Source organism: Pipistrellus hanaki, assembly GCF_964339955.1.
Source record: "Pipistrellus hanaki genome assembly, chromosome: 11".
Classification (NCBI taxonomy): Eukaryota; Metazoa; Chordata; class Mammalia; order Chiroptera; family Vespertilionidae; genus Pipistrellus; species Pipistrellus hanaki.
In genome coordinates, this window is record NC_140513.1 from 26,691,206 (window position 1) to 26,718,849 (window position 27,644).

The window sequence follows — 27,644 nt, forward strand, 5'->3', positions numbered from 1 at the left end:
TACATCTGGTGAACAGCCAAGATTTCACTACACCTCAAATGCAGAACACCTATGAAGCAGAGGGATGTTGGCTTTTTAAACAGAAGCAGATAAAAAAAAAATTTTTTTAAAAGATGCAGGACTCCTTCAGTCCTTCACTAGTCTTAGAAAAACTTCCCGGATACTGCTGCACACTGTTCTGCAGCAAACACTGTGCCTTCTGTATCTGGTCCTGCGTTCCTGTAATGGTAACGATCCGATCTTCAGACCCTTCGAAAGGCTCATCAAATTTGATCGAGGTTCCTGACTCAGGACGAATGTGTTTAATCCTCTGACCACCTTTGCCAATGATAGACCCAGCCAAAGCTTTGGGAATAGTCACTTGTGTTGTAATAATAGGTCCACCAAGATCACCATAGGAGCCACGACCCCCTGCACAGGAGTCATCACACCCAGAGCCACCCTGTGGTTCCTCAGCACCTGCCATTCTGAAAGGCTCCACGGATCTATTGCCGAGTCCCAGGCGCCGTCAGCACTGAAGCCCACCATGCCGTCACAATGATCTCCGGGGCTTCCTCTCCTGTCAGAGGCCATCAGACCCCTGCAAACACAGCACTGGCTGTAACCTCAGCTTATTAACATCACGCACATCAAATGAAAAGAACCTAACCCCGCTCGCCCCCTAAACGGCAGCCTCTTGCATGTTAGTAACATACGGATGAAAAGAAACTCACCCTCCTCGCGGCGGTGGTGGTGGAGGACGAAGAGGAAGATTGCGAGCTCTGCCACCACCCCGGCCACCTCGTCCGGGAGGAGGGGGAGGGGGTCCTCGCCACCGAGGGCTCAAATCATCATAATCTCTTCTAGACGGAGGCACGGGATGCCCGCCCCGACCAGGACGCTTTCTGTCAGAACCACCTCTTGCCGAAACCGGTGTGGCTCAGCGGTAGAGTGTCGGTCTGCGGACTGAAGGGGGTCCCGGGTTCGATTCAGGTCAAGGGCATGTACCTTGGTTGCGGGCACATCCCCAGTAGGGGGTGTGCAGGAGGCAGCTGGTCGATGTTTCTCTCTCATAGACGTTTCTAGCTCTCTATCTCTCTTCCTTCCTCTCTGTAAAAAATCAATAAAATATATTTTTAAAAAAACAAAAACAAAAAAACCACTTCTTCCCCACATGGGAAACCCCACAGGAAGTCACGGCGGTCATCAGGTGTCATGGTGAAGCCGCCGTAATCATAGGTCTCCTCATAGAAGTTGGGATCATGAGGCTGTGCACGTCCTTTGATGGGCGACTCTGATATAGGATCAAGGATGGTCTTCCTGCACTCTACAACCCTATCAGCTTTTCCTCCAATAAGAACGACTGTTGTCAGTGGGATGAGGACAGCATTCCTGGAAAAGCATGATTGTTGTCTGAGTGTTCTCTCAAGAAGTTCTTTGATTTTAGCACCTTTGACCCCAATAATCCCTCCTGCCAGACTCTGATGAATCAACAGTCTCAACTCGCAGTCAACGTCGCTTCCTTTATAGTGCTGGTCATAGAAGCATTCATTCCACAGTGTCAGAGTCGGCGGGAGCTGGCTGGTCGCAGTGGGTGACGGCAGCTGCAGGTCCTCTTCCAAGGTAGGGATGATTTCCTTCAGAATTCCTCCAATTGTTTCAGTATCGGCACTGATACTCAATATGCGCTTGAGGCCACTGCTGTCTGGGACTGAGACACTGGCGTTGTGGTCTGTACGCAGGGCCTTAATAGGCTTGCCTCCTTTTCCAATCACTGCCCCCGCGTTCTTGCTCTGAAGCAGAATGCGTAATCCAACCACCTCATCAGTGCTCCTACCCTGTTTCCCCGAAAATAAGACAGTGTCATATTAATTTTTGCTCCCAAAGATGCGCTAGGTCTTATTTTCAGAGGATGTCTTATTTTTCCATGAAGAAGAATACGGTACATATTTATTGTTAAATGAAAATAAAGGAAATTTATTACCTGTATACGGTACAGTAGTACGGTAGTTGTCAACACAAACCAGACAAACTGTGAATCCTACAGTATCAAGAATTTACTCATTTATTTAATGACAACCATGTCATCATCTTCTGGAACATCATCATAACAATCCAATTCCTGAATTTCCTGGTGAATTTCTTTTGGTGAAAGACTCCATTTCTTTCAGAATCAGTGGACCAAATCTCTCATGTTTAGCCTAGGGGGGCCTTATTTTCAGGGGGGGGGGATGCCTTATATTTCACTCAGAAGGAAACTTGTAAGTAGGTCTTATTTTCGGAGGATGTCTTATTTTCGGGGAAACACAGTAGATCTTTTAAAAGCTTCTTCCTCCTCCATATCTTCTGCGGGGCGTTTACCAAACTCACCATCGGTTTTGGAGTTGGGGAAGGTTTCCTCTGGCTGTTCAGTTTCCATTTTCCTGGATGAGATGCACACACCGATCTACAGGCTGTAAACGAGCGGGACGTAGAGGCCAGTGCAGCAGAGACACAGAGGATAATGGCTCCTGCAGCCGGGCCTCAATATTTTTAAATGCTTCGTTATATTGGGATTGAGATTTAATGTTTAAAATACTATGTAATAGCCAAACTCAGTGGATAGAGTGTCGGCCTGCGGACTGAAAAGGTCCCAGGTTCGATTCCGGTCAAGGGCATGTACCGTGGTTGCAGGCACATCCCCAGTAGGGAGTGTGCAGGAGGCAGCTGATGGATGTTTCTAACTCTCTATCCCTCTACCTTCCTCTCTGTAAAAAAAAAAAAAAATCAATAAAAAAAATTTTTTTTTAAATACTATGTGATAGAAAAAATAATAGGCGGGGATGTTTACAACCTTGAGGTAGAAAAGAACTTCTTAAACAGGATGTAAAACCATTGAAACATAAGTCATAAGGGAAAAGCCCTGGCCAGTGTGGCTCAGTTGGTTGGGTGTCGTCCCATGCAAGAAAGATTGCTGGTTCTAGTCCTGGTCAGGCCGGATGCCTGGGTTTTGGGTTTGATCCCTAGTACCGTAGGAGGCAGCTGATCCATGTTTTGCTCTCACATCCATGTTTACCTCTCTCTCCCAAACCCTTAACCACCTGAACGCTTCCGGCTGTCCACGTGGTCCCGCCCCCTTCGTGACGTCAGCACTTCCAGCAGGTGTCAGGGCCCCAAACCCTTAACCACTTCGGACTCTCCACGTGGCCAATCCCCCTTGATGATGTCAGTGCTTCCAGCTGGTCCCCAGTCTACAACCCTTGTCCACCAGAGCACCTCCCGCTGTTCACCTGGGCGAGGCCATATCCTAGGTCATCTCAGCACTTCCGGCTCTCCACCTGGCCCCTCCCCATTGATGACATGAACACTTCAAACTGGTCACCAGGCTCCAACCCTAGTTCACGTGACTATTTCTGGCTGTTCCCCAGGCCCTAGTTTGCCTACCAATGAGCCACACTGGCCAGCTACATACCTCCTAAGAAAAGGGGTGACTTCCAGTCTCTGGAAGTTGTATTAAGGGCCTAACACCCAGAGCCCAGGTCACCTTAGGGTCACAGGCTGCCTTGTCCCCGGTGGGGAGGGTGGCAAGCAGGGGGCCACCCGCACTCCTTTCGGACAATCAGGGGCGTATACATGAGCACAGGGACACCCCAGGCTCCTCAATACAGGAGCGTCTCATCCTGGAATGGCCTGAGACGCAGACAGCCCTGCCTCTGGACTTTGAAATCCAAAAAAAAGCCCCGAAAACCCTTTCCATCCTGGGAGCAGGTGGGCAGGGTGGCTCTGGACTCCTGCCACCCTGACCTGGCATGAGAGGGATGGAAAGTCAAGGTGTTTCCCTCAAAACACCTGAGGGAAACTACATGCCATATTCTTGAAGACTTTTGCTTTATTTTATTTTCATTTCTATTGATTGATTTTAGAGAGGAAGAGGGAGAGAAACAGAGAGAGAACACGATTCATGGTTGCACTCATTTCTGCATTCAGAATCAGAAGCCTCTGGCTTCCCCTGGTCCCCCTGGTTCTTGTGTGGGAGGGGGATTCAACCGGCAGCCTTAGCCTAGCAGTTCGGCGCTCTAACCTTAGCTGAGCTACCAGCCAGGGCCATTGAAGGCTTTTGCTTTAGAGCCATGGATTGTGCTAATAATAAATTCCAACCCAATATTAAGAGAATAGCCAAACTCCCTTCTGACCACCTGAGCGAGCCATGGGCTCAGAATATATTTGGTTGGGAGGCCGTCATTGCCCCGCTCCGCCACAGGGAGGCAGCATCGTCGTTGAGATCCTCGGTGGGCTGAAACCGACAGCGGGCGTGTGAGCTGAATTTTTCTGGTCTCATTTCCTTAGTCTTTCTGGAATCAATTTATTCTTATTTGTCCTCAAATATGCCCCAGGCAAGGCCAAACGTCTGGCATTTTCCTGTGCGCATTGGTGAACAGGACAAGCTCGCGTTCCGCCTTGTGTCCAGGGCACCCTCAGGCTCTGAGCATCACCGAGCCGAGCCGTCAGCCTCTCGGTCAGTCTCCGTGGAATAAAGAAACCTTTCCTGCCGAAATCGGTTTGGCTCAGTGGATAGAGCATCGGTTTGTGGACTGAAAGGTCCCAGGTTCGATTCCAGTCAAGGGCATGTACCCAGGTTGCGGACACATCCCCAGTGGGGGGTGTGCAAGAGGCAGCTGATGGATGATTCTCTCTCATCGATGTTTCTAACTCTCTGTCCCTCTCTGTAAAAATCAATAAAATATATCTTTTTTTTAATAATGATTTTGTCAGCCAAATATCAATTTTTAAAAATATATATATTTTATTGATTTTGTACAGAGAGGAAGGGAGAGAGAGAGCTAGAAACATGGATGAGAGTCATTGATGAGCTGCCTCTTGCACACCCCCTACTGGGGATATGCCCGAAATCGAACCTGGGTCCCTTCAGTCCCCAAGCCGACGCTCTATCCATTGAGCCAAACCGGTTTCGGCAATAAAATATATCTTTTTCAAAAAGGAAAAAGAAACCTTTCCTTAGAGCTGACACCGTCATTAAGTGGCTTTAGGAATCGATTGGGTGCATGATATTTATGCTGTGAAGCAAGTGCCGGGGGTGAAGTGAGCTTCCTTTGGCCTTTTTAAGGCAAACATGATTTCAGAATTTAGCGTTGGATGCCTTGGACTCCGGGTAACTTGGCAATGGGGGGAAGAGGGAAAGGGAGGGTTATATTCGCAGACAACACCAGTGTCCTCGGTTCAGAGGCCTGAGCGGCTGGGGTCTGGCTGCAGGGCCGCCCTGCCAGGCTCGGGGACGCAGCCTCCGGGGGACTTCCAGGGCCACGCGGAGCCCGGGTCCCGGGGTGCGGTCTCACGCACAGCCCAGCTCTCCGCTCCGCACGCGGGGCCGCACCCCGGGCCTCGGACCCGTGGGTACCCGAAGCCCCGGGGACCAGGGGCCAGCAGCGTCCTTCGCAGACGCTAAGCAGCCGGCGGGCGGGGTCGGGCCACACCTGCTCCCTGCAGGACCCCACAGAGCGCCCCCACCAAAGCGCCCGAGCCGCGCGCCGCTCCGCAGCCTCCCTCCCTGGGCTGGAGCGCCCTCTGCTGGCCTGAGAGGGCACACGTCAGACACACAGGTGGCCGAACGACACACGTGATCCTCAGTAAGGTCGTTTCTTTCTACTCTTTTCTTTATAACGTTGTTGGGGGGCGGGGAAGGAGGGTAGAATCGGTTCTCGGGGGCTATTGGTGTGTGGAATTTGCACACTTTCTTTTTAAAAAATATATATTTTTATTGATTTTTTTTACAGAGAGGAAAGGAGAGGGATAGAAAGCTAGAAACATCGATGAGAGAGACATCGACCAGCTGCCTCCTGCACCCCTCCCTCCCCCCAACCAGGGATGTGCCTGCAGCCAATGTACTGTACATGCCGCCGAAACCGGTTTGGCTCAGTGGTAGAGCGTCAGTCTGTGGGCTGAAAGGTCCCTGGTTCGATTCTGGTCAAGGACATGTACCTTGGTTGCGGGCACATCCCCGGTAGGGTGTGTGCAAGAGGCAACTGGTAGATGTTTCTCTCTCATCGATGTTTCTAGCTATCTCTCTTCCTTCCTCTTTGTAAAAATTCAATAAAATATATATATTTTTTAAAATGTAGATGCCCTTGACCGGAATCGAACCTGGGACGCTTCAATCCAGTTTAGGCAGGAATTTGCACACTTTTTAAAAAATATATATTTTATTGATTTTGTACAGAGAGGAAGGGAGAGAGATAGTTAGAAATATCGATGAGAGAGAGTCATCGATCAGCTGCCTCTTGCACACCCCCTACTGGGGATATGCCCGCAACCAAGGTACATGCCCTTGACTGGAATCGAACCTGGGACCTTTCAGTCCCCAAGCCGATGCTCTATCCATTGAGCCAAACCGGTTTCGGCAGGAATTTGCACACTTTCCCCACATCTGCATGGGTCTTCTCAGGGTACTTGGGTTGCCATCCCCATCCCAAAGCCATGCAGGTGAGGTGAGTTGGGCGTGCCTAAATTGTCCCAGTCTTGGCGATCGTGGGTGTGTGATGCACCCTGCCGTAGAATGACACCCTGTCAGGAGCGGTTTACACCCTGCACCCCGGAGCTGCCGCCAGGAGAGGCTCTGGACCCCTGCCACCCTGACCTGGCCTAAGGGGGTCGGAAAATCATTATCTTGTTTATATTAACCTTTCTTAAATACTATATGCACAGCTCATTTTATTTCAGTGCTGTTAGTATTAGAAGTGTTAGAATTTTGTTGATGTTTTGTGACTAGAAATATGCCCTGGGAACTTAACTCTTGTTTATCTCAGTTAGCCTACGGTAATGTTGGCTTTGTTATACCTCGTTTCTCTTAAGTCACAGTTTCCAAGAACCTATCGATGGCATCAAGTGAGGACTTGCTGTACACCTGGCGTGCTCATGAATCAGGAGGTCACAGTTTGATTCCCAGTCAGGGCACATGCCTGGGGCTCGGTCCCCACTAGGGAGCATGCAGGAAGCAGTCGATCAATGATTATCTCTCATCATTGATGTTTCTCTCTCTCTCTCCCTCTCCCTTTCTCTCTTTGAAATAAGTAAAAATGTATTTTGACCCTCCCTTCCAATACTTCCTCTCCCTCTAGCCTTCTTTATTTTTCTTATAGCAATTATTGCCATCTGATATACTGTATGTTTTTCTTGTTTGTTTCTTGCCTGTCTCCTTCATTAGAATAAAAATACTGCAAAAGCAGGAATATCTGTTTGTTTGTGTTTTTTTAATATATATTTATTGATTTCAGAGAGAAGAGAGAGATCAATGATGAGAGAGAATCATTGATTGGCTGTCTCCTGTATGCCCCACACTGGGGATCAAGCCCACAGCCCAGGCATGTGCCCTTGACCAGAATCAAAACTGGGAACCTTCAGTCGACAGAACCTCCAGTTCCACTGGGCCAGACCAGCTAGGGCTGTTTGTTTGTTTTCTTAATTGCTGTATCCCAGTGCCAAGAGCACTGTCTGGAACATAGAAGCCCCTCAGTAAATATTTACCGAATAAATGTGATACAAATGTCTTTTTTATTATTTCATTATTTCACTCTCCCTTGCCAATTCTCAGGATATTTCACAACAAGCTTTCCAGGCAGATAGCATTAAATTGTAATTAAAACCTCTCCACCAGCTCTGCACTCCAACCTTGTGTCACTCAGGATCTTGGTGGGAAACCAAGGACACGCTCAGAAAGGTCTGACGGAAATGAAGTCAGTGACGGGGCCGTTTACAGAGGGGAGGGCAGGGTGCGATGCGGGCAGCCACTGCGCGTGATTACCATAACTTCAACCCTCAGGCCGTCTCCCTCCTGACAGCGTGGACATTGAAGGTTCTCCTGCCCACTAAGAAGACTGCCCTTCACCAGGGTCTTTCAGGCTGTGCCTGGATGTAAGCAACTGTCCACTTCTGACTGGGGCCAGCATCCTTTAGAGACCCCTCTGAAAATCAAGACCATGCATTTTCTCCCTCTGGTAACTGTTTATAAAAAACTTCCCCACGAAGGCCCAAGTGTGATCAAAAGAGGAAGACAACAACACGAGTAGGAATCTGAGCCACCAGCCAATGCTTCCACAGTCTCACAGGCACAATGTCTATATGACAATGGAATGCAGCTGTGCACACCCAGCAGCATGATTTGCTATAATTATACCCTTAGGTTGCCTGGTCACCGGGTGATCACTAGTCTTGAGTTTTAGGCCAGGGCCCAGGGGCACATCAGGAGTAGCTTCCCAAATAGGAAATAATCGTTAGCAGAGGTGCAGCCTACTCCAACAGCCAAGGGGACTTCGCTGGGACTCCTACGTGCCCTTCTCTGCCGCCGACAATCCGAGGTTCACGGGACTTAAAATGCATAAGAGTCAAGCAGCAGAGCAACTTGCCACGGAGCCTAGGCCTGCTGCCAACACCTTCCCTGCTCTGGACCTCATTCAGAGCTATCAGCTCTGTGTCACACCCAGCCAATGGTTTGCGGCAGTAGACCAAAATACGGAATATGTTGCCTCCAAAATCCTTGTGCCTCCTTCTTCATGGGGAAGGTACAACAAGCCCCAGACCATTGTTTTTCAGCTTCTGCCTACCCCTGATAGCCTAGAAGCCTCACCTATAGGGCAGGACGCTGAATTTTTGTAGGATTCCTTTCTCTCCCTCTGGCAAACACGGGTCCATCTAAGGTATTTAAGGTTATTGTTAATTTTTTTTTTTAAATATATTTTATTGATTTTTTTTTTTTTTTTTTTTTTTTTTTTTTTTTTACAGAGAGGAAGGGAGGAGGATAGAGAGTCAGAAACATCAATGAGAGAGAAACATGGATCAGCTGCCTCCTGCACACCCCCTAGTGGGGATGTGCCCTCAACCAAGGTACATGTCCTTGACCAGAATCGAACCCAGGACCCTTCAGTTCATAGGCCGACACTCTATCCACTGAGCCAGATCGGTCAGGGCAGGTTATTGCTAATTCTTATAAGCATAATGGCATCAGTTTAAAAGAACAGTTTGATATTCTGTGGGATGTCAAGATTATATTTTGATATCAGAGTAGGAAAGTTGCCATATCCCTGAGGAACAACAGTGAAGGTGTATGGCTGTCACTCCCGTTGAAAAGGGCTGATATCAGTGGTCTTTAATTGACTGTACAGAAAGAAGGCATGTGCTAGATTGTTAGCTGTAACGTGCTGTACCAAGGGCTGCAGCATCCTTTAAGTCTTTGAAGGTGCTCTAATCCATGCGACTCCTCTAGCAGCGTAGCGGTGCTTCGGGTTTAGTAGTGTAAGCAGGAACGTGGTGGGGCAAATACTGTTCAAAGGACTTCCACTGGTCGCATAATTTTCCTTACTCCGTGGTCAAGGAACCATTGTGGAGATTTTGTTAATTATGAGATATATCTATTCCCACTGTGCACTCTGAAACTAGAGAAATAACCACTGGACAGGTCTTACAGACTCACCGTGAAATGTCACTGGACCAAGATCCTCCTATCACTTGGCCTCCGTAAAACCTCCTTCTGACTGGCAGACCACAATGAGGTTTTGGGTCCCCAAGTCTGGTCTTATCACAATACGGTATCTAATAATCCCCCCAAAGGTCTGGCTATTTCCTGTTCCCCATTCATAGTCAGCCTCGCAAATGGCTACAGGTCTCTGGGGAGGAGGTGTAGACCAGTGATTCTCAAAGTGTAGCATATGTCAGAATCGCCAGAAAGGCCAATGGAAACACCGGTTGCTGGGCCACTACCAGAGTTCCTGATTCAGTGGAGATGGTTGGGGCAGAGCCCAAGAATGTGTTGTTCTTGCAAGTTCCCATGTGATGCTACTGCTGCTGACCCAGGGACCACACTTTGAAAGTCACTGACTAACAGTGTTTCCCAATCTTCTCTCACGATGAAAATCACCTGGTGGAGTTGTTAAACTACAGATTCCTGAATCCCAACTAAGAAGGTAAAATTGTATACTTAGAGCACTAAGCTTAGAGCACTAGTTAAGTATACAATTTTACCTATATGTTCCCCAAAATTCTAGTTTAGCACTTCTTAGCTGGGATTCAGGAATCTGTAGTTTAACAACTCCACCAGGTGATTCTCATCATGAGAGAAGTTTGGGAAACACTGGACTAACAGAAGGATTTATACAATCCACCTGTGAAAGAAACGCAGGCTTTCCTCAATCCAATCTAGGGACTTTGTAAAAGACTAGAAATCCTCTATATCCGCGGTCAGCAAACTGCGGCTCTCAAGCCACATGCAGCTCTTTGGCCCCTTAAGTGTGGCTCTTCCACAAAATACCACGGCTTGGGGGAATCTATTTTGAAGAACTGGCATTAGAAGAACTTTAAGTTTAAAAAATTGGGCTCTCAAAAGAAATTTCAATCGTTGTACTGTTGATATTTGGCTCTGTTGACTGAGTTTGCCGACCACTGCTCTATATAATTTGCATCAAGTTTCTCCTCATCAGACGTAGAAATTTTCCACTTACAGGGGTCAGGTAGGACAGCCGTAAGCTGTCCATGGATGCTATCCAGGGGTCTTCAAACTACGGCCCGCGGGCCACATGCAGCCCCCAGGGGAGTCTGATCCTGCCCGCCAGGTTTTTTGGACAGTGAGCGCAGCCAAGGTGTTACAGTAGGGATTAGTAGTTCATATAGTCCGGCCCTCCAGCTCTCTGAGGGACCGTGATCTGGCCCCCACTTTAAAAAGTTTGAGGACCCTGCATCAATTAGCTACTATCAGAGATCCCCGTGCGCAAAGCGTATTGATTACCACTTGTCCCTGCAACTGATTAGTCATTTCATTCACCTTCGTGCTCATGGTTAAGTGCCAACATCTGTCCTCCGCCACTCAAGGTTTCCATTATTTCTTCCTCTCTTTCTCTCTCCTCTCCCTCTTATTCCTCCTGAAATAAGATTGCCCAGTCCCATCTCCCATCCTCATAGTCTGCCTACTAAAGAAGGCACGATAGAGCTTCTTAAAGAAGCTAGTGTTCCCCTCACCAATGGTGTTCTTATTGCCTTGGAGAAGGAAGTGTCTTTTTGGGCCCTTCAGAGATGTCCATCTTTCCAACTTTTGCACTTCTTCCTCCATTTTGCTACTCAAAGTATCATCTAAGGACTGGCAGCATCAGCATCACTTAGAAGTTTGATAGAAATGCAACAATTTAGGCTCCACGCTAGACCTACTGCATAAGAATCTACAGCTTGTCAAGACCCCAGAATGAACCTTATGCACCTCAAAGTCTAAGGAGCACTCCACAATATGTCAGTGAGGTTCTAGCATCTCAGCCTCATTGATCATAGTGAACCCACGCTTCCAACAGACTACACCCAAATCCTGGGTGAGGACACTCATATCAATAAATTTGTCCTCGCCAAAACTGGTTTGGCTCAGTGGATAGAGCGTAGGCCTGCGGACTAAAAGGTCCCAGGTAGATTCCGGTCAAGGGCATGTACCTTGGTTGGGGGCACATTCCCAGTAGAGGGTGTGCAAGAGGCAGCTGATCGATGATTTTTTCTCTCATCCATGTTTCTAACTCTATCCCTCTCTCTTCCTCTCTGTAAAAAAAATCAATAAAATATATTTTAAAAATAAATAAATAAAATAAAAATAAATTTGTCCTCGCTTGTCCCCAGGATTCTCCCAGTACAGTTGACAACTTCCTGCTACAATATTTCTCAGTGTATATGCTCTTGTTCTTGGAGCACACCTGATACACCTTGTCTGAGCCATATTAGAATCAAACTCTCGCTATGGCTATGGAGACTATGTGGAATGGTCAGGATGAGTCCTGAAGAGAAAATGCATGCCCCTTGCCAGGGAGTTATTAATAACTATTTTTTAAATATGGTTTTATTGATTTTTAGAGAGAGAGGAAGGGAGAGGGATAGAGAGATAGAAACATTGATGAGAAAGAAACATCAGTCAGCTGCCTCCTACATGCCCCCTAATGGAGAGTAAGCCCACGGTGCAGGTGTGTGCCCCGACTGGGAATCAGGCAGGTGACATCTTGGTTCATGGATCCATGCTCAACCACTGAGCCACATTGGCTAGGCTAATAACTTTTTTAATGATATGGAAGGCTGTAGCATTCACAGTTTTCAGAGAGAGGGAGAGGGAGGATGTTCTTCTACCAGCAAAGAAGATTCAAAGGGATTTGAAAGTCCAAATTCCCAGCTTTGTTCATCTCTGCCCAAATGCCCCCTTACCAAGTCTCAGAGTCCTACTCCTTCTCAACAATGCCCTATTCTAGCATAAGGGATGTGGTGGGGTTGGGTATTCACCTGGTGTTGCAACTCAACACCATATCATCAGGTCTTGCGCTTGATCCTTAGCCATACCTGCTATGTGGTCACATAAAATAAAGATTCCTTAAGAATTCCATGGAGGTTGTTGGGATCGCCACCCAAACCTTAAGTTAGAAGTTCATGATCTTAAACTTACCTTTTTCTCATGTAACTTTGCTAGCACAATCAGAAGCAGGCTGCCAGCTGGGCCGACATGGCTCAGTGGTTGAGTGTCGACCTATGAACCAGGAGGTCAAGGTTCAATTCCCAGTCAGGGCACATGCCAAGGTTGCAGACTCTATCCCCAGTGTGGGGTGTGCAGGAGGCAGCCAATCAATGATTCTCTCACATCATTGATTTTCTATCTCTCTCCCTCTTCCTTCCTCTCTGAAATCAATTATTTAAAAAATCAATCATCTCTAAAAAAGAAAGAAAAAAAGAAAGAAAGAAAAAGAAAAGAAACAGGCTGCCCACCCAACAATATATGCAATCACCATTTGAAATCACCATTTGTGACCATAGTGATCAAGTGCCTCGAGCGTTTTATCTCCTAATGCCTCTCCCTCCACCAGCATTCCACCCTAGACTATCACTGATGATAGTCTGAGTGATTGCGATGCTTCTCGTGCTCCAAATTATTAGTGTCCTCTTGTCTTATGCAAGGAAATTATCTGTTTGCTTATCGGACATATGAACAACCCAGTCCATTTTGGGTGTCTATTTCCTGGGATCTCTTCTGGTACATTTACTGTATCTGTCGGGATCCTGGCACAAAACAGATGGCACACTCAAAAAAGTTTAACCAGCCCTGGCTGGTTTGGCTCAGTGGATGGAGCGTCAGCCTGAGGACTGTAGGGTCTCAGGTTCAATTCCGGTCAAGGGCATCTACCTTGGTTGCAGGCACATAGCCAGTGGGGAGTGTGCAGGAGGCAGCTGATTGATGTTTCAAAAAAAAATCAATAAAATATATTTTAAAAATAAAGTTTAACCAGAAAGATTTTAATAAAGGATTTTAATAATCTATTTAAGATGTGGAGTCAGGATTAAGGAACCAACAGGGGATGATGAAACACTCAGGGTTTAACAAATACTGGGAAGTTATTACTGTACCAAGGCCTGAGGGAGTAAGAGGAAGGACAGACTAATGAAGAGGAAGCCGCCCGAATGCATCTGTAAATGGTCAATCAGTGCTTCTCACAGTTCAGCACAGATAAGGGTCCCTGGAGGGTGTGTCAACCTGCAGATTACTCTAGGAGGTCTGGAGCAGGACATGAGAATTGGCATTTCTAACAAGTCCCCGGTGCTGCTGCTGCTGCTATTGCTGTCCAAAGACAGTTCTTTGAGAACAACTGCCCCAGAGGAAATTGTTCACTTTCAGAACTGCAGAAAGAGGAAGGATTTGCGGAATTCATACTTCAACTGACTTGGCCTCCAGTGGGCCAAATCCAAACAAGAGCTAGAGGGCAAGGGGTCTTAAGTAATGCTGAGTGCAAAGGTTAGCCTTCCAGAGTCCAGAGCAGGGCACAGAAGAGTGGATAATGGGGCGGGGGTTGGGGGATGGGGTTAAGGGGACAAAAGAGACTAATCAGAACCACTGGTGGATAAGTGATGAAGAAGATGGGTAGCTCAGTAGAAAGATGGCTAGATGAATTAACTGACAAATATTTCCATAAAAGGGTACATTTTAATAATGGTTAGTAGTTAATGAATGTTTATTATATGCCAGCCTAAACTAAATCCTTGACTCAGATTACCTAACTTTATCCCAAGAAGTAGGTCTATTACTACTCCTGATTTACAGGTAAGGACATTGAGATACAAAAACTGGATCATTTGCACATGGTCTCACAGCTAGCAAGTGGTAGGATCTGAATCCCAACCCACGCATGCTAACTGTGGAGTCTTACTCCTCTCTACTCATCTATGATCAACGGACAGGTGGTAGGCAGGCAGTATGGGACAGTAGAAGAGTGTAAATTTTACAGCAAAATACACCTATATTCAAGGCACTTGTTTGCTGTGTGACCTAGTATTCTAAGTATGTGTAAAACACAGATAATCCTATATAATAAAGAGGTAATATGCAAATTGACCCTCATGCTCTTGTACAAAATGGCTGCCCACATGTGGTCAAAGATGGCTGCCACAAGATGGCCAGCAGGGGAGGGTAGCTGTGGGTGATCAGACCAGCAGAGGAGAGCAGTTGGGGGTTACTGGGCCAGCAGGGGAGGGCAGTTGGAGGCAATCGGGCTGGCAGGGGAGCAGTTAGTGGCAATCAGGCAGGCAGGCAAGAAAGTGAGCAGTTGGGAGCTAGCAGTCCCAGATTGTGAGAGGGACGTCTGACTGCCGGGATTGGGCCTAAACCAACAGATGGACATTCCCCAAAGGGTCCCAGATTGGAGAAGGTGCAGGCTGGGCTGAGGGTCAACCCTCAGAGATTGGGCTAATGGGGCAGTGGGAAGGCATTTGAGGGGCTCCACACAAATTTTGTGCACTGGGCCTCCAGTAATATGATAATAATAAAAATGACTTTATGGTTTTCTTGGGAAAGTTAAGTAAGACAATAGTGGTAAAGTCCTTAATATGGATTATATTACTATATTACCTAGAATATAGTAAAGAAACAAGAATGCTAATACTACTATTATTGTTATTATTAATGATGGAAAGAAAGATAAATTAAAAACTTATGAGGGAATCACCACCCCATCCAGAAGAGGGTCCAGAGTTTAGCTCGGCTGATTGAATGGGTATCCCACATATTAATTTCTCTTTATTTTAATGTACATATTTTATTGATTTTTTTATTTTAATTTTATTTTTTTAATATATTTTATTGATTTTTTTACAGAGAGGAAGAGAGAGGAATAGAGAGTTAGAAACATCGATGAGAGAGAATCATCAATCAGCTGCCTCTTGCACACCCCCTACTGGGGATATGCCCGCAACCAAGGTACATGCCCTTGACCGGAATCGAACCTGGGACCTGTCAGTCCACAGGCCGAGGCTCTATCCACTGAGCCAAACCAGTTTAGGCAGAGAGAGTATTTTATTGATTTTTTACAGAGAGGAAGGGAGAGGGATAGAGAGTTAGAAACATTGATGAGAGAGAAATATCAACCAGCTGCCTCCTGCACACCCCCACTGGAGATGTGCCCGCAACCAATGTACATGCCCTTGACCGGAATCGAACCTTGACCGGAATAGAGCGTCAGTCCGCAGACCGACCCTCTATCCACTGAGCCAAACTGGTTTCGGCTAATTTCTCTTTTGAGGCCTTCTCTCCTGGCCTATCTCTAGTCTTTCTTATAAGGATGGGAAATCGCTTGTCCCCTTCCCCATCTGTTAATTCCTTGAAATTTGGAAATCTGTCTGAATATGAGCTGGCCAGCTTCTCTCCTTAGAAATCCCCTCTTGGTTCCCAGGCTGGAGAGGAGGGGAGAGACGAAGGGGGCTGTTCTGGGCCAGGCTCCCTCCAGCTATTGCATCGACCAGGTGTCGGACAACGGAAATTGGTCAGTAGAGAAAGGGTCAGAGCTCACTGAGCCAGGAAGCTGAATCCTAAAGGTCTGACCTGTGGGATGCGGGTGCTGGGCCTCCTTCAAAGCAACATGCCCTTTCAGTTCTGCTTGCCTCAAGGGAGGGCCTAGATGACGGTTCCCAGATGACGGATGGGCAGGCACCGTGATGACTTGGGGGCTACCCCAGCCTCCATGCTTGTGCTGAGGGCACCAGGAAGCCTTCTTTTCCTCCTGCACCAGAGAGAAGAGAAGAACCACAAAGAACAGAATGAGGATGAGGGATAAACCTAGAGAAGGGGGCCCTAGCCTGTATTGTGCGTGGTTAGAGCATCAGTTGTGCACTGAAGGGTCGCTGGTTCCATTCCTTGTCAAGGGCGTGTACCTGGGTTGCAGGTTCCATCCTCTCATTGGGGCACAGGCAGGAGGCAACCAATCAACGTGTCTCTCTCACATTGATGTTTCTCTCTTTCTCTTCCCTCAGTCCTCCTCTCTCTCCTCTTCTCACTTTCTCCCCTCTCCCCAGCTTTCCTCCTCCTGCTCTCTCTCCCTATCCCCCCTCCCTTCCACTTCCTGAAAATCAATGGGAAAAATATCCTCACGTGAGGCTTGACAACAACTCCAAAAAACGACCTAGAGAAGGGGGCACAGCTCCTCGCTCTGCCCCCCGTCCCCCAATCCTGGCCACCACCCCTGAAGGCCAGCTCTGTGGTTCATAATGCGAATGCCACCACACCACTGCGACAACAGTTCAGGCCCTCTTAGATTCTCAGAGCTAAAGCCAAGGCTGCTGAGGGGAGGAGGGGAGAGGGAGGGAAAGAAAGGTCACATTCCCAGAAAGAGGCGGAGCTGGGGGGAGGGGGGGGCAAAGGGGAATCCACAGAATGAATTTGGAGGGGAATTTTTTATGAGAGATAGTGAAAGTTCTGGTCCACTTTAAAATAAGAAGCAGTCGCAACCTCACACAGCCTTCCACACTCTGACTTCCAGGCCCCTGCACACTGCACGCCTGTGGCATCCCAACTCCCAGCCAACCTCAGCCTCACGCAGTCTCCTGCCGAAGCTCAGAGACGCTCACACGCACACTCCGCTCTCGCTGTCCGTCAGCCTCCGCTCACCCTCCATGGCATCCCCTGCAGCCGCACTGCTGGCCATCAGCCTGCTGGTCCTGTGGGCCTCCCCAGGTAAGGCTGAGGGGAGGCTGGCGGGGTGGGGAGGGGAGAGGGGATGTCTGGCCCCCAGACTGCTCGGCACTGGGCACGCGGGACGCTGGGAGTTAGGTCTGCCTGGGTCAGTGAACCTGGAGTGCCCTGAGTGTATGCCAGTGAGGGCGGGTATATCTGGGCCCTGAATTCCAACATGTGTCTGTCTCTTCACGTATCGTAGGGCCTCTGGCCGCCCCTCTCTCTGTGAGCTCTACTTCCTGCTGCCTCAGTATCCCAGGCAGAAAGAGAGAAATGTATTTGCTCAAGGTGGGGATAATGAGAGATGCTGAGGCAGAACTAATAGTCAAAATATTTAACAAGTCAGCTGAAACCGGTTTGGCTCAGTGGATAGAACGTAGGTCTGTGGACTGAAGGGTCCCAGGTTCAATTCCAGTCAAGGGCATGTACAGTGGTTGCAGGCACATCCCCGATAAGGGGGTGTGCAGCAGGCGGCTGGTTGATGTTTCTCTCTCATCGATGTTTCTGGCTCTCTATCCCTCTCCCTTCCTCTCTGTAAAAACTCAATAAAATATATTTTTAAAAATATATTTAACAATTCCTAAGTCCTCTAACCCAGCCTCCTATCCCACACTCACCCCTTCCCCGTCAATTCCATGCTGTGACCAACATTAACTCTTTGTTTGTGGGGGAGTCGAGAAGCCCTGAGTGAGAGACTGGGGTATTGGGGCAGCAGGAAGGCATTTGTGGGGTAGTTATTTACCAAAGAGCGTGTAAGTATTTCAATAAATTTTGCGCACACACACACACACACACACACACACACACACAACTGTCCTGAATCCCAATGAGGGCTGTGGCCTCCCTCCTCAGGGTCCCTATGTTCTAACACTACCTTCTCTGGCCCCTGGCCACCCAGCTCAGGGTGGTGCCAACGATGCGGAAGACTGCTGCCTGTCTGTGGCCCAGAAGCCCATCCCTGGGAATATCGTGAGAGACTTTCGGTACCTCCGCATCCAGGATGGCTGCCGAGTGCCCGCCGTCGTGTGAGTTGTGGGGAGGAGTGCATCAAGCCTCACCTCCCATCGACCCCCACCCCCACCCCGCCTCCTTCTCTCTCTTCTTCTGGCCAAGCCCAACCCTTCAAGGAAGCCCCTGAGACACTTTTAGGATGTGGTCCTCAGCTTCTGCCCCACACACCTGGGTCTGCCAGGAAGCTGGGTTCCAGGGCTCCGTTCTCTCTGACCTCTGACCTCTGACCCCAGGTTCACCACCAAGAGGGGTCGCAAGCTTTGCGCGCCGCCAGACCAGCCCTGGGTGAACCTCATCATCCACAGACTGCTGAGGAAATCTGCCAAGGCAAGCCCGCCCTCCCCACCCGCCTCCCCGCTCCGAACCCCTGCCCGGGACCCCAGCCCAACACCTCCCTCTCCTTCCTCCCCCAGAGCAAGCGCCACAGCAGTTAGCCCCTGAGCCTCCCAGGAAGCCCTGCGTCTGGGTGAAGGGATGTGAATCGCTGCCGTCCGGAAGACCCAAGGACCAGAAGAGAGAACCTCAGCTCCTCTGCACCAGACCTGACAAAGCCGGGCAGGGCCTGGAGTGTCTGAGTGTGAGTGTGAGTGTGAGTGCGAGTGTGAGAGGGTGAGTGGCAGGAGCACAGTTTCTCCACACCCAGACTGCAATGCTTCCAATAAAGCCCACTGGCACCACAGATTCGTCTGTTTGCTGTTTGTCCAGGATGACTGGGTAGGAAGGGGGAGATGGAATGGCAGGATCTATTCCAGGGGTCCTCAAACTTTTTAAAGTGGGGGCCAGATCACGGTCCCTCAGAGGGCTGGAGGGCCGGACTATATGAACTACTAATTCCTACTGTAACACCTCGGCTGCGCTCACTGCCCAAAAAACCTGGCGGGCCGGATCAGACTCCTCTGCGGGCCGTAGTTTGAAGACCCCTGATCTATTCTTTCCTTGTTTTTAATAATTCTTTATTGTTGAAACTACTATATATGTCCCCATTCGCCCTCCAGTCCACCCTCACACCCCTCCCACCACCCCAGGGGCTTACCACCCCATTGTCTGTGTCCATGGGCCACGCACACATCCACACAAGGTCCTTGGTTGATTACCTCCCACCCATCCACGCTCGCCCACCTTCCCTCCTAGATCCCACACTCTGTCCCATGCTTGGCAGGATCTACTTTCCTCTCTGCAACCTGAGCAACCTTCTCATCCACCTTCTCCTAATGCCCTGTATTCTCAAGAGAAGCTGCCACAACCAGGGCCCGCCGCCTGTCTCCTCAAAATCCTGTCACACTCCATGGTTCAGCGACACTAACTCTGTGTCAGTCCCCTGAACAAGCCGAACTCTCCACCTCCCAGCCTCAGCTCATCACAGGCGTCTCGTGGATCAGGTGTCAGTGGGGGAAGGGAGCTGCCAGGGACTTGCTCTAATGGCCAGAGGAGAGACCGGGACCAGCTCCCCTGCCTGGGGGAAGGTCCCATCTACCCATGCCATCCCCTCTGTTTGGAACGCTCTTCTCTCTCCTGCTCAGAGGACTGCCCATCTAGGTCTGGATGTCAAGGAAGCATTCCTGACCCTGGGCTGGGGTTAGACAGCCTTCCTCTCTCCCCAGCTCCCAGAGACCCTGTCCCTCCTCCTCACAGCACCCATCACACTGAGCTATAATGAACAGTTTGTCCGCCTTCCGGGACAGGGGCTTTTGTCTATTTGGTTCCCACTGACTCCCTGGTGCTCAGCACGCTGCCTGGCACAAAGTAGTTACTCAGAGATTTTTCTAGATAATGAACACATATGTGGAAAAGACTTTACAGCCAGGCTCATCTGTCCATACAGGCTCTAACCTCCAGGCCAGCTCTCCTCTCTCATCCAGACAGTCCGGGCCAGGCCCAGCGCCATCTGAGGCCACCCTTCTCAGGATACTGACAGACAAGCCTAGGAGCCAGGAGTGAGAGATGGGAGAGAAGGAGGGGCAGCCCGGGAAGCTAGAGCGGTTCTGTCTGAAGGAAGCTCCCCAACCCCTGAAGCCCTTAGGGGCGCCAGGGCTGAGGCAACAATGATTCGAGGGGGTTCCCAGGGGAGGAACCTCGGCTCTGGGAGACCAAAGTCCTAGAACTCCCGCGTCCCGGGACAAATCGTTAAAAATCGGGACTGTCCCGCCAAAAGCGGGACGTCTGGTCACCTTACCCTAGGGCAGCTCTGCGGGGAGTAAACCTCTTGTGGGTGGGAAATCCCCGGGGACAGCTGGCTGGCCTCCCAGCCATGGCCTCTGAGGTCCAGTTGGGAGCAGCAAGTCTGAGCCGCTGGGGTTGAATGGCAGCTGGAATGCCAGACTACGCATGTTCACTTGGCAAGAGCGGCCAACATTTTACCAGATGTAACTCATCTGGTAACAAAGCCAGGCCTGCACAGGCCTGGGCACCTGGGAAGGGGAGAAGCAGGGAGCGGGCTGTGCCTGCCTGTGCCGCGCCAGCACGGCCAAGGGTGGACCCCAGGAGGGGCGGCGAAGGATTGAAGAAGAGACAGACGAGAGAATACAGCAGCTGGGGCTCGTGGATCCCCCGTGCCTGGATGAGGAGACCCAGCTGCAAGCAGATGCTTTACTTTATAGTCCGATTAAAACAAGGGTAGAATGATATGTATACAAATGCTCTTGTTTTGGCACTACTTGCTGCACCTCCCACAGCCCATTAGCTACTTAGGAAGGAATTAGGGAGGTCGACAAGGCCAGGCTTAATTGTGCTGAGAGAGCTCTGACCTCCGGGCTGGGACTTGTTGGTGGCCCAGCCACAGGTCAGCCCGGGCTTGGCCCTAGAGCCGCTCCCTGCACCAGACCTGCCTCCCTGAGCTGAGAGCATGACAGCTTCTTCCCCCCTCTGCTCCCAGAGTAAGGTGTTTACAGCCTCGGGTTTCTCAGGTCTCAGAGTTACAAGGAGTGGAAGGGATGGGGATTTTTCAAGAACACTGTTATGGCTGGGAAGTTTGGCTCTGCTGCCTGGGGGGAAATTACCCATCCATTCATGCATCCATGCATCCATCCACCTAATGTCCCTGCATCCATTAGACCTCCATCCACCCTCCCCTGCACACACACATCCATCCATTAAACCATCCATCAAGTCAGCCAGCCATGGAGTTCAAAGGCCCCAGGTGTGAATGCCATTTTTATCCTATCCCCTGCACCCCAGCAGGCATAGAACAAACATAGGTGGGGGTGGGGGGCACCCTGCCTCAACTCCTTCTCAGTTCTCAGTGAAGCCATGCAGAGGCCAGCTAACCACAAAGGCAGACACGGACTGTCCCTCCGGACCCTCAGGAGGACACGCAGATAGAGTAGGGGAGGGGAAGAGGGGAGGCCTGAGGAAGATGCTACCAAGACAGAGATCCCTGGACACTACTTCCCTGCCACTGCCACTGCCACTGCCACTGCCACTGCCACTGCCACTGCCATTGCCACTGCCACTGGGTGTTACAGGAATAGGCTTTGGGCTCAGTGCTCAGCCATCAGTCCCACAATCCTGTTCCCACCCCTCACTGTTCAATTCTAGGCAAGATTTTTCCTTACCAAGTCCCCTGCCCAACGCCTTAGTTCCCCCATCTGTCAGGTGTGTGTGAGTGTGTGTGTGTGTGTGTGTGTGTGTGTAGTGGGGTGGGAGGCTTAACTTTTTAGTCCCTCCAAAGACTTAACTCATAAATCTTTGGATCCCCCTGTGGTTCATATGGGCTTCCCCAAAGTCACACATGTTCATACATGTCGCCACTTCCTAGGGCCACAGGGAATCCCTCTGGGAACGTAGGAGAAACGGAGATGGGAAGGGAGATAATGCAGGAGCAAGCGAGAATGAAGAACTTAGAGGAAGTCTGGGGGCACACAGCAAAGTCCCAGAGAGAGCAGGCACACAGCCCTCCTGCCTTTTCTCCACCCAGTGCCTTTCCTCCTGGCTTGCTCCCTTCCTTTGTCCGCATGCCCAGCCACCAATCCTTCTGGGCGCAGGTTTGTCTTCTCATCGCCCACCAGAAACATGAGAGCTTAGCCCAGCAATTCGGGGCTTGTCCCGGCTCACTCAAACATTCTCAGTTCTGTGACTTCATCCGACCAACACCTGCTCTCTGTTTCACTGTCATTCACTGGTAAATGTGGCGTCTTTTTTTTTCCAATACGTTTTTATTGTTGTTGTTTTGTTAATATATTTTATTGATTTTTTTTTTTTTTTTTTTTTTTTTACAGAGAGAAAGGGAAAGAAATAGAGAATTAGGAACATCAATGAGAGGGAAACATCGATCAGCTGCCTCCTGCACACCTCCTACTGGGGTTGTGCCTGCAACCAACGTACATGCCCTTGACTGGAATCAAACCTGGGACCTTTCCATCCGCAGGCCGACGCTCTATCCACTGAGCCAAACTGGTTAGGGTTGTTTTGTTTGTGGGTTGGTTTTGGTTTTTTTTAGAGAAAAAGAATAAGGGAGAGGGAGAGAGAGAAACATTGGTAAGAGAGAAACATTAATTAGAGAGAAACATTGATCAGCTGCCTCCTACAGGCAACCAACCAGAATCAAACCTGCAACCTTTCAGGACACAGGATGATGCTCAACCAACTGGGCCACACGGGCCAGGGCTGTGGCATTTATTTATCCTGAGTTCTGGTGGGCCAGAAGCCAATCTGCCTCCCTGACAATGATGAAGCTGCCACCAGCTAAGGGGTGGTGTGGACTCCTAGCTCCCCAACCAGGATACGGGGACCTTGCTGCCTGTCTATAAGTAAACACCTTTCTCTCTAGGGCGAAGGGTCATCAACAAGTGGTCCACGAGGTCCAAAAGGTTGGCGACCACGGGTTTAAGAAAACCTTTCACATGGTACCTGCTACAGGCTTTTTTGTTTGTTTTTTATCTGACACCATCTTTAATGGGCAGTGTGGGCACGGGGCGGGCAGCAAACTGGCTTGAAGGTCCTCCGGGGTTGGGGGAGGGCACGACGGGGTCCCCACTCCCAGCCAGCTGGAGGCCAGGCTGGGCCCATGTGGGGAGCCCACCTCATGCCTCCTTGGGCAGCCAGGGGAGAGGTGGAGCAGCTCAGGGCTGGGGGGCTGGGGACAGCCGCCCCCCTGCTACAGGTTTAAGGCCAGCAGCCGAGTGAGACCTCTCTACCCAACAGCCAGCATCTCCCTAAAGGGACTGTCATCCCTGCTTTATCGGCGAACAAAAAGCTCCCTGTCCGGTCTTTTTTTTTTCTTTTTTTTCTTTTTTTTTAATTTATTGTTGACAGTCCCCATCCTGTCTATTGATAAAGTTCCCAGGGGCTGGCACAGAACAACAACGAATGGAATGAGCATGGCTCTTTCCCACAATGCACCTGGAGCACATCCAGTTCTCACAGCGGTGTTGTGGGTAATTGGTCAGAGCCAGCCACGCAGTTTTGATCATATTTTCATCATCTCGTGTCAATTTCTTGGTAAGCCCCCACCCTTGTGCCCCCCTTCTCTGGCCTCCGGGAAACTCAGAACCAGCCAGAAACCCTTGGAATTAGTCTCACAGAGGGACAGGGTTCCCAAGTAGGGAGTTTCCTTCACAGGCTCCTCCGTAAATCAAGCAGGCACCTCTCTGATTAGAGAACTGGCTCGATGGCCCCTGAGCCTTCACCCACGGGGTGAGAGATGGCTCTGTAGTACCAGCTAATTCACCCCTAAGTGCTCAGTAGGTGCCGGGCACTGCCTTCGGAGCTCCTGGCATTCCATGTAACTTCCCCAGGCTGGACAGCTGGTAAAGCCACAGAGCGGAGGGTCCTCGCTGGGCAGTTTGGCTTCAGAATCTGTACTACATACACTGCCTCCCTTAGTTGACCTATCTCCTAAGTAAAAATGGGGAGCAATACAGCAGGCCCAGGTCTGAGGAAGCAGCCCTCAGGAAAAGAGGGAAAGCCATTATTGTGAGGTACTGACCATGTGCCAGCCTCCAAGCTGGGTCCTTTATGTGAATGACATACTGCATCTTTAAACAACCCTGTAAGTTGGGGATCACTGGTCCCATTCTATGTCTGAGAAAACTGAGGCATGGAGAGGTAGAGTGACAAAGCTGAGACTGCAGCCCAAGTCGGTCTGGTGGGTAGCACTTGGGAAGAGGGCTGGGGTCTGCGATGTCCACTTGGGGTGGAAAGGCTTGACCTGCGAGGAAGAGTTGGGGGGAAACAGGAAGAGAAGCTGAAGGCCTCAGGCAAGACCCCAGTGCTTGAGCCAGACACAGAAGCCCCTGGAGGGCCTCCTGCCTCCTGGGCCTCTCCAGCAGAAGGGGAACTGGTTTCCCCAGAGTCTCCCGGAGGAAGTAGGCACAGTTTCTCGAGGCCTGCCCAGGCCTCAGTTTCTCCAAGTGGAACAGTGGAGAAGGGATCAGGCTACAACTGTGCCTACCTTCTTACCTCCATTCTCAGGGAGTAACAGAGGCCAGGTGATGTTGCAATAAAAATGGGAATGAAGGGACAGGGCAGCGTTGGGATCCAGAGGGTGGGAGTAGGGGCAGGACCAAGGGGCCTGTGGGCAAGGCTTTTAAAAGGGGCAGGTCTCTCGGGGGGACGAAGAGGGGGTACCTCTTCAGAGCAGAGCATCTCACTGGGACGGCTTTAACCCCAGGGCTCTGGATATCAGAACCGTAGTCCCGAGAAACCTGTAGTCCCTTGAAAGACATTTCTGATTGGGCAAGCCTAAGTCATCTGTTCAAATCCTCAGGAGTGAGATTAGACTCCTGAATGACCCTCTCCAAGGATAACTTCTATCTCTTGAGGGGTCAGGTATAGGCAGGACAGGGGAGAATGACAAAGGTTAGGGCAGAGACTCTGAGGATCAGAGTAGATGAGGGAGTCAGACACCCAGCCCTGCTTCTGTTCCTATGACCCATGGCTCCGGGGGGTGGGGGGTTGGGCCGAAAATATGAGCTGCCCTGGGCTCCAACCCACCAAAGCGGGTGGCTTTACCCCCCAGGGCTCTGGATATCAGAACCGTAGTCCCTGGAAATCTGAACCCAACACTTACCAAAACCCCAATCACTTTGCTGATCCCATACCTGTCAGACCATCATTTCAAGGATCCTCTCCCAAAAGGAAGCCACCCGTTCCCACAGGGGCACCACACTCAAGCCCTCCATCAATTCGGGAACCCTGACAGGTCATACCAATGCCTATTGGTGCCCCCATTGCTGACAGGACTCCACTGATGTCAAGGTCCCCCCATCACTATCAGGCCACCATTCCTCCTGGGAAACTCGAGCACTGTCAGGGGCACCCATGCCTGTCAGGCGGGACAGCACCATTGCGCATTCCAGGGACACCGTTTTCGCTGGAGTGTGTGTAAATGGCGCCTCCTGCCATGGCAGCCCTAAGCATCAGAATGTCTGTGAGAGTGGGGCCCTCAGCAAGCTCGGAGCTGCCATGATATAGCGTTACCCCCACCCAAAAAAGGGCAAATACAAAGTTATCAATCAGGATTCTTACTTTCAAGCCACTGAAAATCACTAGATGATTTGAACAGAAAAGTAAGTTATTTTTTTTAATGTATTTTATTGATTTTTTTACAGAGATGAAAGGAGAAGGATAGAGAGCTAGAAAAATCGATGAGAGAGAAACATCCATCAGCTGCCTCCTGCACAGCCCCCACTGGGGATGTGCCCACAACCAGGTACATGCCCTTGACCAGAATCAAACCTGGGACTTTTCAGTCCGCAGATCGATGCTCTATCCACTGAGCCAAACCGGTTTTGGCAAGTAAGTTATTTAAAAAAAAAAAAAAAAAAAAAACCCTGAAGGTACAGAAAATGAGAGAATAAAGGGGCCTAGGCAGCCAGAACCACTGGCAAAGCATGCAGGAGAGCCAGGACAGTCCAGACAGCCCTCCAAGACAGCGTGGTGGCACAGAAGGGGATGCCAAATGCCAGTACCACCCTAACATCCAGATAACTGAGGCCCTTGTTCTATAGTGCATGGTTTAGGGGACCTTGTTCTGTCCCTCTTCCAGTCATACCTCTGGACGTGGCATAAACAGTACTCAAGGCTAAGGGGGCATGCCCTCCTGGAGCTAGTGCTTCTCCTTCTAGACCACATGTCAGGGATTGAAAACTGGAGAATCCCCTGCCCAAAAGGCCCCAAACAACTTCAAGAATCCATAGAGACCTCTTCCTTAGACCTGTCCTTCCCATGATAGACTATGTCATTGCTGTGCACACTGCTAGGTCCAGCGAATGACCATGCAGTAGCTATTGCCAGATAACATGAGAGAAACTTGTGTGTGGGGGGCTGGGGTGTCTACATCAGGTTTATGAGACCCTTCATGGTGCAATTGGAACTGAGGTTAGTAAGGGAAGAAAGTGGGTGGACAAGTTGGGACTGGAGCTTGGTTCTCCCGTTGCCACATCTCTCCATCAAGGAACTCCAAGGATTCCAAGAATTCTAAATTTGAACCTGGTCTCCAAGTTGTTTTGAAAGTATGCTTTTCAAGATGGTAAGACAGACCATTTTTATTTGGCAGTCTGTCAGCTTGATTTGTAACTTTTAAATATTTAGGTATATGCTATGTGGGCCTCCATTTGTACTGTGGTCACAAGCCCTTCAGATATTGGGTGATCAGCCTGCCAGCTTCCACTCCTAGAATCACAGCTCAGCTGCCCATGAGAAACAGACCTCACCTCTGCCACCACTCCTACCACCATGAAAATGGATGTTCTACTAACCCTGCTCCTTTGCATCATTGCTAGCTTCCCACTCACAGTCCTCAAAAGGCACTTCTGATTGGATGAGCCTAAGGCATGTGTTCACATCCTAGCTGGAAAGGAAGCTAGGAAAATTAGTATGTGACCCCTAGGGGACTCTACCATATGTTGGAAGGTAACTAAAACTCATATAATAGGAAATTCCTCAAACCATAGAGAGGAATTAAGTTTGTGGGCAGTGAAAAAAAAAAACTCTATAGTCCACCCTATGGCTATCCTACATCAACATACATCCTTCTTCCCAAATCCTAGACTCCTTAAAAATTTAAGGATATCACCTAACAAATATCTGCCTCAGTCAGCCTAAGCTGTCATAATAAAACACCATCGGCTGTGTTGTTTAAACAACAGAAATTTTATTTTCTCACAGTTCTGGAGGTTAGAAGTTCAAGATCCAGATGCCTGGTGAGAGCCCTCTTCCTGGCATGCAGATAGCTGCCTTCTCACTGTGTCCTCACTGTGCCCTCTCTCTTCCTATTCTTTTAAGGCTACAGTCCTATCAGATTAGGACCCTTCCATTACGGCCTCATTTAGCCTAAATTACTTCCTTAAAAGCCTATCTCTAGATACAGTCACATTGAAGGTTAGGGCTTCAATTATGAATTATTGGGGGGGGGGAGAAACACAATTCAGCTGGGAGCAAAATCCCATTCTAAATCCAAGATCTCAGGCTGACATCCAGTCCTTTCCTAGTTCTCTTGCAACTTCATCTCTCTATTCTACAATACCTGAAAGCCACCACCAACACACCTGATTGGTCAGGGTAGACGGAGTTATGCTGCAGTAATAAATGACACCCAAGTCTGAGTGGCTTAACACAACAAAATTCTACTCCCCATACATACCAAGCCTACTGTGGGCCTAGGCAGGTCTGTAGTGCCACTCTATTCCATGAGGTGGTTCAAAAGATTCCAGGCCACCTGGATCTCTTG

The 27,644-nt window shown here is 49.6% G+C and overlaps 2 protein-coding genes and 1 pseudogene across 3 annotated transcripts in view; 1 reads left to right on the forward strand and 2 right to left on the reverse strand.

Moving 5' to 3' along the window:
• Positions 1-16,008, reverse strand: part of LOC311630070 (protein SPATA31F1-like) — a 38,480-nt gene extending 22,472 nt beyond the window's left edge. The window contains exon 1 of the mRNA XM_084898810.1: positions 15,839-16,008. The gene's annotated coding sequence lies outside the window, so the exon portion shown is untranslated. The remainder of the gene's footprint in view (positions 1-15,838) is intronic.
• Positions 12-27,603, reverse strand: LOC311630098 (heterogeneous nuclear ribonucleoprotein K-like; annotated as a pseudogene). Its single transcript, XR_014797081.1, has 5 exons — positions 27,558-27,603; positions 2,294-2,432; positions 1,143-1,817; positions 714-897; positions 12-580 (listed from the first exon to the last, which is right to left on the reverse strand). The product of XR_014797081.1 is annotated as a heterogeneous nuclear ribonucleoprotein K-like (transcript).
• Positions 16,645-18,656, forward strand: CCL19 (C-C motif chemokine ligand 19). Its single transcript, XM_084898870.1, has 4 exons — positions 16,645-16,966; positions 17,865-17,991; positions 18,211-18,304; positions 18,391-18,656. The coding sequence occupies exons 1-4, from the start codon at positions 16,906-16,908 to the stop codon at positions 18,409-18,411; spliced, it is 303 nt and encodes a 100-aa protein (XP_084754996.1). The 5' UTR covers positions 16,645-16,905; the 3' UTR covers positions 18,412-18,656.
• Positions 27,604-27,644: the final 41 nt, after the last annotated feature.